We start from the raw sequence: 12,601 nt of genomic DNA on the forward strand, positions 1-12,601 counted from the left end.
ATTTATTTGTAAATTATGGTAGAAAATAAGTATTTGGTCAGCCATTCAAAGCTCTCACTGATGGAAGGAGGTTTTGGCTCAAAATCTCATGATACATGGCCCCATTCATTCTTTCCTTAACACGGATCAATCGTCCTGTCTCCTTAGCAGAAAAACAGCCCCAAAGCATGATGTTTCCACCCCCATGCTTCACAGTAGGTGTGGTGTTCTTGGGATGCGACTCAGTATTCTTCTTCCTCCAAACACGACGAGTTGAGTTTATACTAAAATGGATACATGGATGATACAGCAGAGGATTGGGAGAATGTCATGTGGTCAGATGAAACCAAAATAGAACATTTTGGTATAAACTCAACTTGTCGGGTACTTGACAAGTTTGCCAAGTATTAAAATGAGTTGCATTTTTTTTTTTTTTTTGAATGAAAGAAACTGCTGTTCTAAATTTGTCCACTGGATGTCACAATAGCAATTCTGTTAGGACTAGCAAGAGGTACAAAGTAAAGCGTGGGAACTTAAAAGCTGCCGTTTTATGTCTTCTGCTTCAAACACATTGTTATTTGGCACCCTACCAACCCTTATAGCTCGGTTGGTAGAGCGGCCATGCCAGCAACTTGAGGGTTGCAGGTTCGATTCCCACTTGCACCATCCTAATCACTGCCGTTGTGTCCTTGGGCAAGACACTTTACCCACCTGCTCCCAGTGGCACCCACAATGGTTCAAATGTAAAAATTGGATATTGGGTTTCACTATGTAAAGCGCTTTGAGTCACTTTGAGAAAAGCACTATATAAATATAATTCACTTCGCTTCACTACTCCCCAATAATGTCTTTGTGTGGGTTTTAAGAATACACGGTAATATCTCGAGTACTCGGATAATCTATTTTTTTGTCTTGAAAATCAACTTTTACCTTGAAAATCATTTTTTGTCTTGAAAATCAACTTTTAACATTGCATGATGCCTCGTTGTCGTCCTTTTTCGATAATAATAACATTGATAGTAATAATAGATGGATAGAACCTTTTTCTATGAACCCAAAACGGTTCGGAATATCAGAGCCATTAGAGGCGACACATGGACCAAACCGGTGAAATAAGGTGTTCTACCAACGGCTTCTAGGATTACTGCCACGACAGGCACCAACTAAGGTATGAAAAAATAGTGAGAAAACTTAACCCTTTTGGATAGTTTTACCTCCGATTCTTATGGTTTGCTGAGTTAGCTCTGAATTGATACGTGGACATTACAAAGGAAGTATTTGATACCCCGAAGAGTACACATGTTGTTTTTTGTCCAATCCCAGAAAGACTGTGACTTAAAGTTTAATCCTGGCTTTGTAGATAAACTGAGACCATGTCTAAACCTATTGTGTTTTTGAAACTGCACCAATTTCCTCACAATTTTTCCCAGAGGATTATTTGTGATTTGTACGTTTTCACAATGTTCTTGTTTTATTCTTGGCCAGAGTAAAACAAAGTAAACAACCTGGAGTTGTCTTTATTTTGAAGTTATCATGCCATGATTTTACCATTCCGGCCCACTTGGGAATGGATTTTCCTCCATGCGGCCCCTTAAATTAGTTTGACACCCCTGCATTATTGGCTGTATTTTAACAAAAAATCTTACAGTATATCAAACATATGTTTCTTATTGCAAGTTTGTCCTTAAATAAAATAGTGAACGTACAAGACAACTTGTCTTTAGTAGTAAGTAAGCAAACAAAGACTCCTAATTTAGCTGCTGACATATGCAGTAACATATTGTGTCATTTTCCATTCTATTATTTTGTCAACATTGTTAAGGACAAGTGGTAGAAAATGACTCATTAATCTTCTTGTTCATTTACTGTTAATATCTGCTTTCATTCTCTTTTAACATGTTCTATATACACTTCAGTTAAAATGTAATAATCACATAATCTTCTGTTTATATGTTTAGTTTCGGATGATACCACAAAATTGGGTATCAATCAGATACCAAGTAGTTACAGGGTCATACATTGATCATATTCAAAGTCCTCATGTGGTCAGGGACATATTTCCTGAGTTTATAATCATAATATAAAATAAACAAAAAATGAAAGATGTGTGATGCTTCCTAAATTTTAGAGCAACTATGTGGTGTTTCTGTGCCGCTACTTTCTAGTTTATCATGACACGATAAACGTATATAGTTTGAGTTCCATGTAATCAAAGTTGTCGGAACCATTTCCTGAGTCAAATCTTTGAATGCAGAAAGCAGCTGTGTGTTTATATAATTATGTTGGATCTGCAAGTTGCATCTTTTTTTTTTTCTTTTTTTTTTTTTTGGGTCTCACTGCGGGAAACGTAGTTGGAAAAATTGAGGATTGTGTTACATTGTTTCATTGACTGATTGTTTTTCCAGCGGCACAACAAACATGGCGGAACACTTATTTTATTTGTCTTTAAAACACTCCCTCACAGTATTTTTAGTCGATTAATCCTTTTTTATTTATCATTATCACAGAGAGTAAATTGGACAATGAAAAAGGAGGATTACCTCCAAATTCTTCAGGACAACCTAACATCATCAGTCCGGAGGTTGGGTCTTGGGCGCAGTCGGGTGTTCCAACAGGACAATGACCCCAAAAACACATCAGAAGTGGTAAAGGAATGGCTTAATCAGGCTAGAATTAAGGTTTTGGAATGGCCTTCCCAAAGTCCTGACTTAAACGTGTGGACAATGCTGAAGAAACAAGTCCATGTCAGAAAACCAACACATTTGGCTGAACTTCACCAATTTTGTCAAGAGGAGTGGTCAAATTCTGCCAGAAGCTTGTGGATGGCTACCAAAAGTGTCTTATTGCCAAGGGACATGGAACCAAATATTAACATTGCTGTATGTATACTTTTAAACCAGCACAGTTGCTCACATTCTCCATCTTTGAGGCCTCCTCAAAGATGGACGCTTTTGACCTCCCTTTTTGTCAACAACACCTGTAGCTGAACTTTATCGGCCTCAGGCATACAAAAACATTCATCATCCCTCCCAAAGTTATTTGGGTATACACACACACACATGACCCCCACCCTTGAAATCAACGCCTTCACCACTGTTTAATTCCTCTGGGGCTGTGGATGGCTGAGCAGCGCTATACAGCGGCAGCGATTCTCCTCAAACCCACCCCCTCCCTCTGTTGCAAGTGGTGTGATACACATACTATGTCTAATATGTGTGCCATGCTATGTGAGGTTTTTTTCCTTGGACTTAGTCTGGACTCCTCCTGATGGTCTAGCCTTGGACTGATATTTTTTTACTTTCCTTCCTCTCACCCAATGTTACCCTTTTCTCACCTTTTTAAGGGGCGCCGTAAAAATGGCTGATACGTTGGCGGTCCCGTCTTGTCTCCCTGTAACGTATATCTGCTCTTAGCGGGACTTGTACCAAAAAATCAATCTTGTTGTACTTGTAGAATAGAATAGAATATAATAGAAAGTACTTTATTGATCCCTGGGGGAATGACAATAAAGATCTATTCTATTCTATTCTATCACAAAAAAATTAGAGTGTATATAAACTTTTGACCATAACAGTATTTGTGCAAATATAAACAAGAACACAAGCTATTAGTTGTCTTTTATCAAACTATTGATTAAAACGTCACACAATGAGGTCGTCATCCTGTCGTCATCGCCAGAACAAATACCCTTGCAGCACTAACTGTTCCAGCACGCTACAATATACACCGTTCTCCCCCCCGACTCCGGTACCCAAACCCCGCCTCCCCCCCACAAACCCCACCCACCTCACCCTCCTTTTTTGGATGATAAAAGGTGAGGCCTTTAATCCCAGGAACATCAAACCTACCGTCAAGCATGGTGGTGGGAGTATTATGCTCTCGGCCTGTTTTGCTGCCAATAGAACTGATGCTTTACAGAGAGTAAATGGGACAATGAAAAAGGGAGGACTACCTCCAAATTCCTCAGGACAACCTAAAATCATTAGCCCGGAGGTTGGCTCTTGGGCGCAGTCTGGTGTTCCGACAAGACAATGACCCCCAAACACACGTCAAAAGTGGTAAAGGAATGGCTTAATCAGGCTAGAATGAAGTTTTTAGAATGGCCTACCAACTGAGCTGTACCGGTCGGTAAAGCTCGGTTGGTAGAGCGGCCGTGCCAGCAACTTGAAGGTTCCAGGTTCGATCCCCGCATCCACCATCCTAGTCACTGCCGCTGTGTCCTTGGGAAAAGACATTTTACCCACCTGCTCTCGGTGCCACCCACACTGGATTAAATTTAACTTAGATATTGGGTTTCACTATGTAAAGTGCTTTGAGTCACTAGAGAAAAAGCGCTATATAAATATACTTCACTTCACAAACACATTTCGGGACATCATCGGCACCGTAACACAACATAAACACAACAGAACAAATACCCAGAACCCGTTGCAGCACTTACTCTTCTGGGACGCTACAATATACACCCCAACCCACCTCAACCCCGCCCCCTAAACCTCCTCATGCTCTCTCAGGGAGAGCATGAGGAGGAAAACCTTGTTACATTGTTTAATGCATCCAACGGGGCCTCACAACAAAATTAGACATAACAATGTGTTGATTCCACGACTGTATACATCGGTATCGGTTGATATCGGAATCGGTGATTAAAAGTTGGACAGTATTGGAATATCGGATATCGGCAAAAAAAACCCCATTATCGGACATCTCTAGTTTGGATGATAAAAGGTGAAACCTTTAATCCCAGGAACATCATGCCTACCGTCAAGCATGGTGGCGGTAGCATCATGCTTTGGGCCCTGTTTTGCTGCCAATGCTTTAAAGAGAGTCAATGGGACAATGAAAAAGGGAGGACTACCTCCAAATATTTCAGGACAACCTAACATCCTAACACGATCCCCGCTTCTGTCATCCTAGTCACTGCCGTTGTGTCCTTGGGCAAGACACTTTACTCACCTGCTCCCGGTGCCACCCACACTGGATTAAATGTAACTTAGATATTGTGTTTCACTATGTAAAGCGCTTCGAGTCACTAGAGATAAAATGTAAATATACCGTATTTCCTTGAATTGCCGCCGGGGCGCTAATTAATTTAAAACCTCTTCTCACTCCTGCGCTTACCAAAGGCATGCGGTTAAAGTAAGCATGCGCTAATTATTTTAAAACCTCTTCTCACTCCGTCACTTACCAAAGGTATGCCGTAAAAATTTGAGTGTGATGTAAGATTGGACCTTAAATCCTACTGGATAGCTCTTAATCTTCTTCCCTTTATGCAATTTCAAATTACCGGTATTGAAATCAGCCTCCTCCTTTTTGAAAATGATGACAGGGGAAGTGTCACTCGTGAAGTCACGAGTTTGACCAGGCGGTAATACTAAGCATGCGCTAATTATTTTGGGAAGCGAGTTTGACCCGGCATGCGCATACTGTATGCCCTGCGGCAATTCAAGGAAATACGGTACTTCACTTCAAAAACACATTTCGGGAGAACATCCGCACTGTAACACAACATAGAAAAATATTGAATAGAAATAGAATAGAAAATACTATATTGATCCCTGGGGGAAATTCAGCACCACAGGTCGCTCACAATAGACAATAATAATAATGAATAATATATAACAGTGGTTCTCAAATGGGGGTACGCGTACCCCTGGGGGTACTTGAAGGTATGCCAAGGGGTACGTGAGATTTTTTTTTAAAAATATTCTAAAAATAGCAACAATTCAAAAATCCTTTATAAATATATTTATTGAATTATACTTGAACAAAATATGAATGTAAGTTGATAAACTGTGAAAAAAAAATACAACAATGCAATTCAGTGCTGACAGCTAAATTTTTTTGTGGACATGTTCCATAAATATAGATTTTTTTTGGTGAAGAAATGTTTAGAATTAAATTCATGAATCCAGATGGATCTCTTTTATAATCCCCAAAGAGGGCACTTTAAGTTGATGTTTACTTCTATGTGTAGAAATCTTTTTTTATACTTGAATCACTTGTTTATTTTTCAACAAGTTTTCGGTTATTTTTATATCTTTTTTTTCCAAATAGTTCAAGAAAGACCACTACAAATGAGCAATATTTTGCACTGTTATACAACTTAATCAATCAGAAACTGATGACAAAGTGCAGTATTTTACCTCTTTATCTCATTTTTTCAACCAAAAATGCTTTGCTCTAATTAGGGGGTACTTCAATTAAAAAAATGTTCACAGGGGGTACATCAATCAAAAAAGGTTGAGAACCACTGATATATAACATACAATATATGAATAATATAAATATATTCTACATGTATTCTACATTTAAGTTCATAAACACAACAGAACAAATACCCAGAATCCTTTTGCACCACTAACTCTTCTGGGACGCTACAATATACAGCCGCCCCCCTCAACCTTTTGGATTGGCCTTCCCTCAGTCCTGACTTAAACGTGTGGACAATGCTGAAGAAACAAGTCCACGCCGGAAAACCGACAACCCAAAGCATTCACCTCGGCGTCGTTCGGAAAGCCCCTCGCTACGTGCACACACGCCTTCCGCGGGCGCCGTTGCGTATGGATCTTGGCGAGGCGCTCCGTGCTAATGGCGTCTATAATTCAGGCGCCCCGCAGGCATGCTTTCAGGAATTCTTTTGCCCGAGGTAATGGGGAGCAAAGGCCCGTTTTTTTTTTTTTTAGGCCGTTGATTATTCCATTGATGTGGCGGGGCTAGAAAAAAAAAAGTCATCTCCAAGCGGATTAGCGCCAACATCCCTATTAATTATCGATGAATCGAGAGGGTTTAGCGGGGGGGGGACGTCGCAGCTTTAGAAGTGCTTTGTGCCCGATCAATAAGTAACAGCGCCGCTTCTCCCCGACGCCGATGGAGTCACTTATCGCTTGGCGCTTGTTTACCGCCTTTCCCAGCACCCGCCCGGCGACAATTAGGCAGATATAAGCCGCCTCCCCTCAGGTGAGGTGGCCTCGATACGGCGCCTTATCCCGGGCCCAACAGGTCGCCATTGTTATGAAAAGCAGCCCCGTCCTTTTGTGGCGCCGTGTTCCTCTTTCCACCTCCAGTCAAAAACGGGGGCTTCCATAACCCCCTCAGGATAATAAAGACTAAATCCCTCCGTCATTTTCAATTCTGCGTGGGAAATGCGACCTTACACGTCCTTTGTGCGTCTCCTCCTGCCTGCCGTCTTCTTGTTGAAAGGGATATTTATAAAAGTATTAAAAATCAATGCCTTCATAAAGTGCCGCCCCCCCACACACACACCCCGCCATTCACTTTCCCCCCATTGTTGTGTCGGCGTACAAAAGCCCCCGCACAATTCCCCCTGAAATCGCATTTATTCCCTTGGAGCGGCGAGTAAACAAACAAAAATAAGGCGTCTCATCTTTTGCATTTCCTCCCTGGCAGGCGACGGGCTGGACAACAGTGTGGCGTCTCCGAGCACGGGCGACGACGACGACCCGGATAAGGAGAAGAAGCGCAACAAGAAGAGGGGCATCTTCCCCAAGGTGGCCACCAACATCATGAGGGCCTGGCTCTTCCAGCATCTAACGGTGAGTCCTCCCACACAATCTTTGACTACCAACGCTTTAGCCAACCACACTTTAGCCACAAACTCTTCTTTACTGACCAACTCTTTAGGGACAAACACTTTAGCTACAAACACTTTAGCTACAACCGCTTTAGCTACAACCGCTTTAGGGACAACCGCTTTAGTCACGACCGCTTTAGCAACGACCGCTTTAGGGACAACCGCTTTAGTGACCAACTCTTTATTGACAAACGCTTTCATGACGTACGCTTTAGCAAAGACCGCTTTAGCAATGACCGCTTTATCTACAACCGCTTTATCTACAACCGCTTAAGCTACAACAGCTTTAGTGACGTACTCTTTAGCAACGACCGCTTTAGGGACAACCACTTTAGTGACCAACTCTTTATTGACAAACGCTTTCATGACATACGCTTTAGCAACGACCGCTTTAGCAATAACCGCTTTAGTGACCAATTCTTTATTGACAAACGCTTTTGTAACGTACGCTTTAGCAATGACCGCTTTAGCAACAACGGCTTTAGTGACGAACTCTTTATTGACAAATGGTTTCATGTCGTACGCTTTAGCAACGGCCGCTTTAGCAACAACCGCTTTAGTGACCAATTTTTTAATGACAAACGCTTTCGTAACGTACGCTTTACCAACGTCCGCTTTAGTGACCAACTCTTCATTGTCAAACGCTTTCATGACGTACGCTTTAGCAACGACTGCTTTAGTGACCAACTCTTTATTAACAAACGCTTTCATGACGTACGCTTTAGCAACCACCGCTTTAGCAACAACCGCTTTAGTGACCATTCTTTATTGACGTACGCTTTAGCAACGACCGCTTTAGCAATGACCACTTTAGCAACAACCGCTTTAGTGACCAACTCTTCATTGACAAACGCTTTCATGACGTACGCTTTAGCAACGACTGCTTTAGTGACCAACTCTTTATTAACAAACGCTTTCATGACGTACGCTTTAGCAACCACCGCTTTAGCAACAACCGCTTTAGTGACCATTCTTTATTGACGTACGCTTTAGCAATGACTGCTTTAGCAATGACTGCTTTAGCAACAACCGCTTTAGTGACCAACTCTTCATTGACAAACGCTTTCATGACGTACGCTTTAGCAACGACTGCTTTAGTGACCAACTCTTTATTAACAAACGCTTTCATGACGTACGCTTTAGCAACAACCGCTTTAGTGAACATTCTTTATTGACGTACGCTTTAGCAATGACCGCTTTAGTGACCAATTCTTTATTGACAAACGCTTTCATGACGTACGCTTTAGTAACGACCGCTTTAGCAACAACTGCTTTTGTGACCAATTCTTTATTGAAAAACGCTTTCGTAACGTACGCTTTAGCAATGATGGCTTTGGCAACAACCGCTTTAGTGACCAACTCTTTATTGAAAAACGTTTTCATGACGTACGCTTTAGCAACGGCCGCTTTAGCAACAACCGCTTTAGTGACCGATTCTTTATTGACAAACGCTTTTGTAACGTACGCTTTAGCAATGCCCGCTTTAGCGACCAACTCTTTATTGACAAACACTTTCATGACGTAGGCTTTAGCAACAACCGCTTTAGTGAGCAATTCTTTATTGACAAACGCTTTCGTAACGTACGCTTTCGTAACGTACGCTTTAGCAACGACCGCTTTAGTGACCAACTCTTTATTGACAAAAGCTTTCACAACGTACGCTTTAGGAACGACCGCTTTAGCAACGACCCCTTTAGCAATGACCGCTTAAGGGACAAACTCTTTAGTGATGCGCGCTTTAGCGACAACCGCTTTAGTGATCAACTCTTTAGTGACATACACTTTCGTAAAGGCCGCTTTAGCGACAACCGCTTTAGTGACCAACTCTTTATTGACAAACATTTTCGTATTGCATGCTTTAGGAACAACCGCCTTACTAACAAACTCTTTCGTGATGTACACTTTCGTGACGTACGCTTTAGCAACGACTGCTTTAGCAACTTTAGGCCCTGCGATGAGGTTGCGACTTGTCCAGGGTGTACACCGCCTTCCGCCCGATTGTAGCTGAGATAGGCGCCAGCGTCCCCCGCGACCCCGAAAGGGAATAAACGGTAGAAAAATGGATGGATGGATGGATGCTTTAGCAACGACTGCTTCAGCAACAACCGCTTTAGGGACAACCGCTTTAGTGACCAATATCTTCATGACGACCGTTTTAGGGACAAAATCTTTCGTGATGTGCGCTTTAGCGACTAACGCTTTAGCTACATACACTTTAGCCGCGACCGCTTTAGCCACGACCGCTTTAGCTACGATGTTTGAGCTGCGACCGCTTTAGGGACAACCGCTTTAGTGACGAACTCTTTATTGACAAATGCTTTCATGACGTACGCTTTAGCAACGGCCGCTTTAGCAACAACCGCTTTAGTGACCAATTTTTTAATGACAAACGCTTTCGTAACGTACGCTTTACCAACGACCGCTTTAGTGACCAACTATTCATTGACAAACGCTTTCATGACGTACGCTTTCATGACGTACGCTTTCATGACGTACGCCTTAGCAACGACCGCTTTAGCAACGACCACTTTAGCAACAACCGCTTTAGTGACCAACTCTTTATTGACAAACGCTTTCATGACGTACGGTTTAGCAACGACTGCTTTAGCAACAACCGCTTTAGTGACCAACTCTTTATTAACAAACGCTTTCATGACGTACGCTTTAGCAACCACCGCTTTAGCAACAACCGCTTTAGTGACCATTCTTTATTGACGTACGCTTTAGCAATGACCGCTTTAGTGACCAATTCTTTATTGACAAACGCTTTCGTAATGTACGCTTTAGTAACGACCGCTTTAGCAACAACCGCTTTTGTGACCAATTCTTTATTGAAAATCGCTTTCGTAACGTACGGTTTAGCAACGACCGCTTTAGTGACCAACTCTTTATTGACAAACACTTTCATGACGTAGGCTTTAGCAACAACCGCTTTAGTGAGCAATTCTTTATTGACAAACGCTTTCGTAACGTACGCTTTAGCAACGACCGCTTTAGTGACCAACTCTTTATTGACAAAAGCTTTCACAACGTACGCTTTAGGAACGACCGCTTTAGCAACGACCCCTTTAGCAATGACAGCTTAAGGGACAAACTCTTTAGTGATGCGCGCTTTAGCGACAACCGCTTTAGTGATCTACTCTTTAGTGACATACACTTTCGTAAAGGCCGCTTTAGCGACAACCGCTTTAGCGACCAACTCTTTATTGACAAACACTTTCGTATTGCATGCTTTAGGAACGACTGCTTTAGCAACGACCGCCTTACTAACGAACTCTTTCGTGATGTACACTTTCGTGACGTACGCTTTAGCAACGACTGCTTTAGCAACTTTAGGCCCTGCGATGAGGTTGCAACTTGTCCAGGGTGTACCCCGCCTTCCGCCCGATTGTAGCTGAGATAGGCGCCAGCGTCCCCCGCGACCCCGAAAGGGAATAAACGGTAGAAAAATGGATGGATGGATGGATGCTTTAGCACCGAGTGCTTTAGCAACAACCGCTTTAGGGACAACCGCTTTAGTGACCAATATCTTCATGACGACCGTTTTAGGGACAAAATCTTTCGTGATGTGCGCTTTAGCGACTAACGCTTCAGCTACATACACTTTAGCCGCGGCCGCTTAAGCCGCGACCACTTTAGCCGCGACCGCTTTAGCTACGATGATTGAGCTGCGACCGCTTTAGGGACAACCGCTTTAGTGACCAACTCTTTATTGACAAAAGCTTTCATGACGTACGCTTTAGCAACGGCCGCATTAGCAACAACCTCTTTAGTGACCAACTCTTTATTGACAAACACTTTCGTAATGTACGCTTTAGCAACGACCGCTTTAGTGACCAACTGTTTATTGACAAACGCTTTCGTGATGTACGCTTTAGGAACGACCGCTTTAGCAATGACCGCTTAAGGGACAAACTCTTTAGTGATGCGCGCTTTAGCGACAACCGCTTTAGTAACCAACTCTTTCGTGATGTACACTTTCGTGACGTACGCTTTAGAAACGACCGCTTTAGTGACCAACTCTTTCGTGATGTACACTTTAATGACGTACGCTTTAGCATTGACCGCTTTAGTGACCAACTCTTTCGTGATGTACACTTTCGTGACGACCGCTTTAGCAACGACCGCCTTAGTGACCAACTCTTTCGTGATGTACACTTTCGTGATGTACACTTTCGTGACGACCGCTTTAGCAACAACCGCTTTAGCAACGACCGCCTTAGTGACCAACTCTTTCGTGATGTACACTTTAGTGATGTACACTTTCGTGACGTACGCTTTAGCAACGACAACGTTAGTGACCAACAACCGCTTTGGCAACGACCGCTTTGGCAACGACCACTTTGGCAACGACCGCTTTAGCTACGACCGCTTTAGGGACAACCGCTTAGGTGACCAACTCTTTATTGACAAACGCTTTCATGACGTACGCTTTCATGACATACGCTTTCGTGCCGTATGCTTCAGCAACAACCGCCTTAGCAACGACTGCTTTGGGGACATACTCTTTAGTGATGTGCGCTTAAACGACAACCACTTTAGCGACGACAGCTTTAGGGACAAACTCTTTAGTGATGTACACTTTCATGACGTACTCTTTAGCAATGACCGCTTTAGTAACCAACTTTTTCGTGATGTACACTTTCGTGACGTACGCTTTAGAAACGACCGCTTTAGTGACCAACTCTTTCGTGATGTACACTTTCATGACGTACGCTTTAGAAACGACCGCTTTAGTAACCAACTCTTTCGTGATGTACACTTTCATGACGTACGCTTTAGAAACGACCGCTTTAGTAACCAACTCTTTCGTGATGTACACTTTCGTGACGTACGCTTTAGAAACGACCGCTTTAGTGACCAACTCTTTCGTGATGTACACTTTCATGACGTACTCTTTAGCAATGACCGCTTTAGTGACCAACTCTTTCGTGATGTACACTTTCGTGACGTACGCTTTAGAAACGACCGCTTTAGTAACCAACTCTTTCGTGATGTACACTTTCATGACGTACTCTTTAGCAATGA

General features: G+C 42.6%; 1 protein-coding gene across 2 annotated transcripts in view; it reads left to right on the forward strand.

Annotated features, from left to right (window-relative positions):
• Positions 1-12,601, forward strand: part of LOC133559489 (homeobox protein Meis1) — a 232,265-nt gene that overhangs the window by 98,576 nt on the left and 121,088 nt on the right. For both annotated transcript variants that reach the window (XM_061911307.1, XM_061911306.1), the window contains exon 8: positions 7,390-7,535. In XM_061911307.1, coding sequence (XP_061767291.1) covers positions 7,390-7,535 — 146 coding nt within the window. The remainder of the gene's footprint in view (positions 1-7,389; positions 7,536-12,601) is intronic.

Source organism: Nerophis ophidion, linkage group LG09, assembly GCF_033978795.1.
Source record: "Nerophis ophidion isolate RoL-2023_Sa linkage group LG09, RoL_Noph_v1.0, whole genome shotgun sequence".
Classification (NCBI taxonomy): domain Eukaryota; kingdom Metazoa; phylum Chordata; class Actinopteri; order Syngnathiformes; family Syngnathidae; genus Nerophis; species Nerophis ophidion.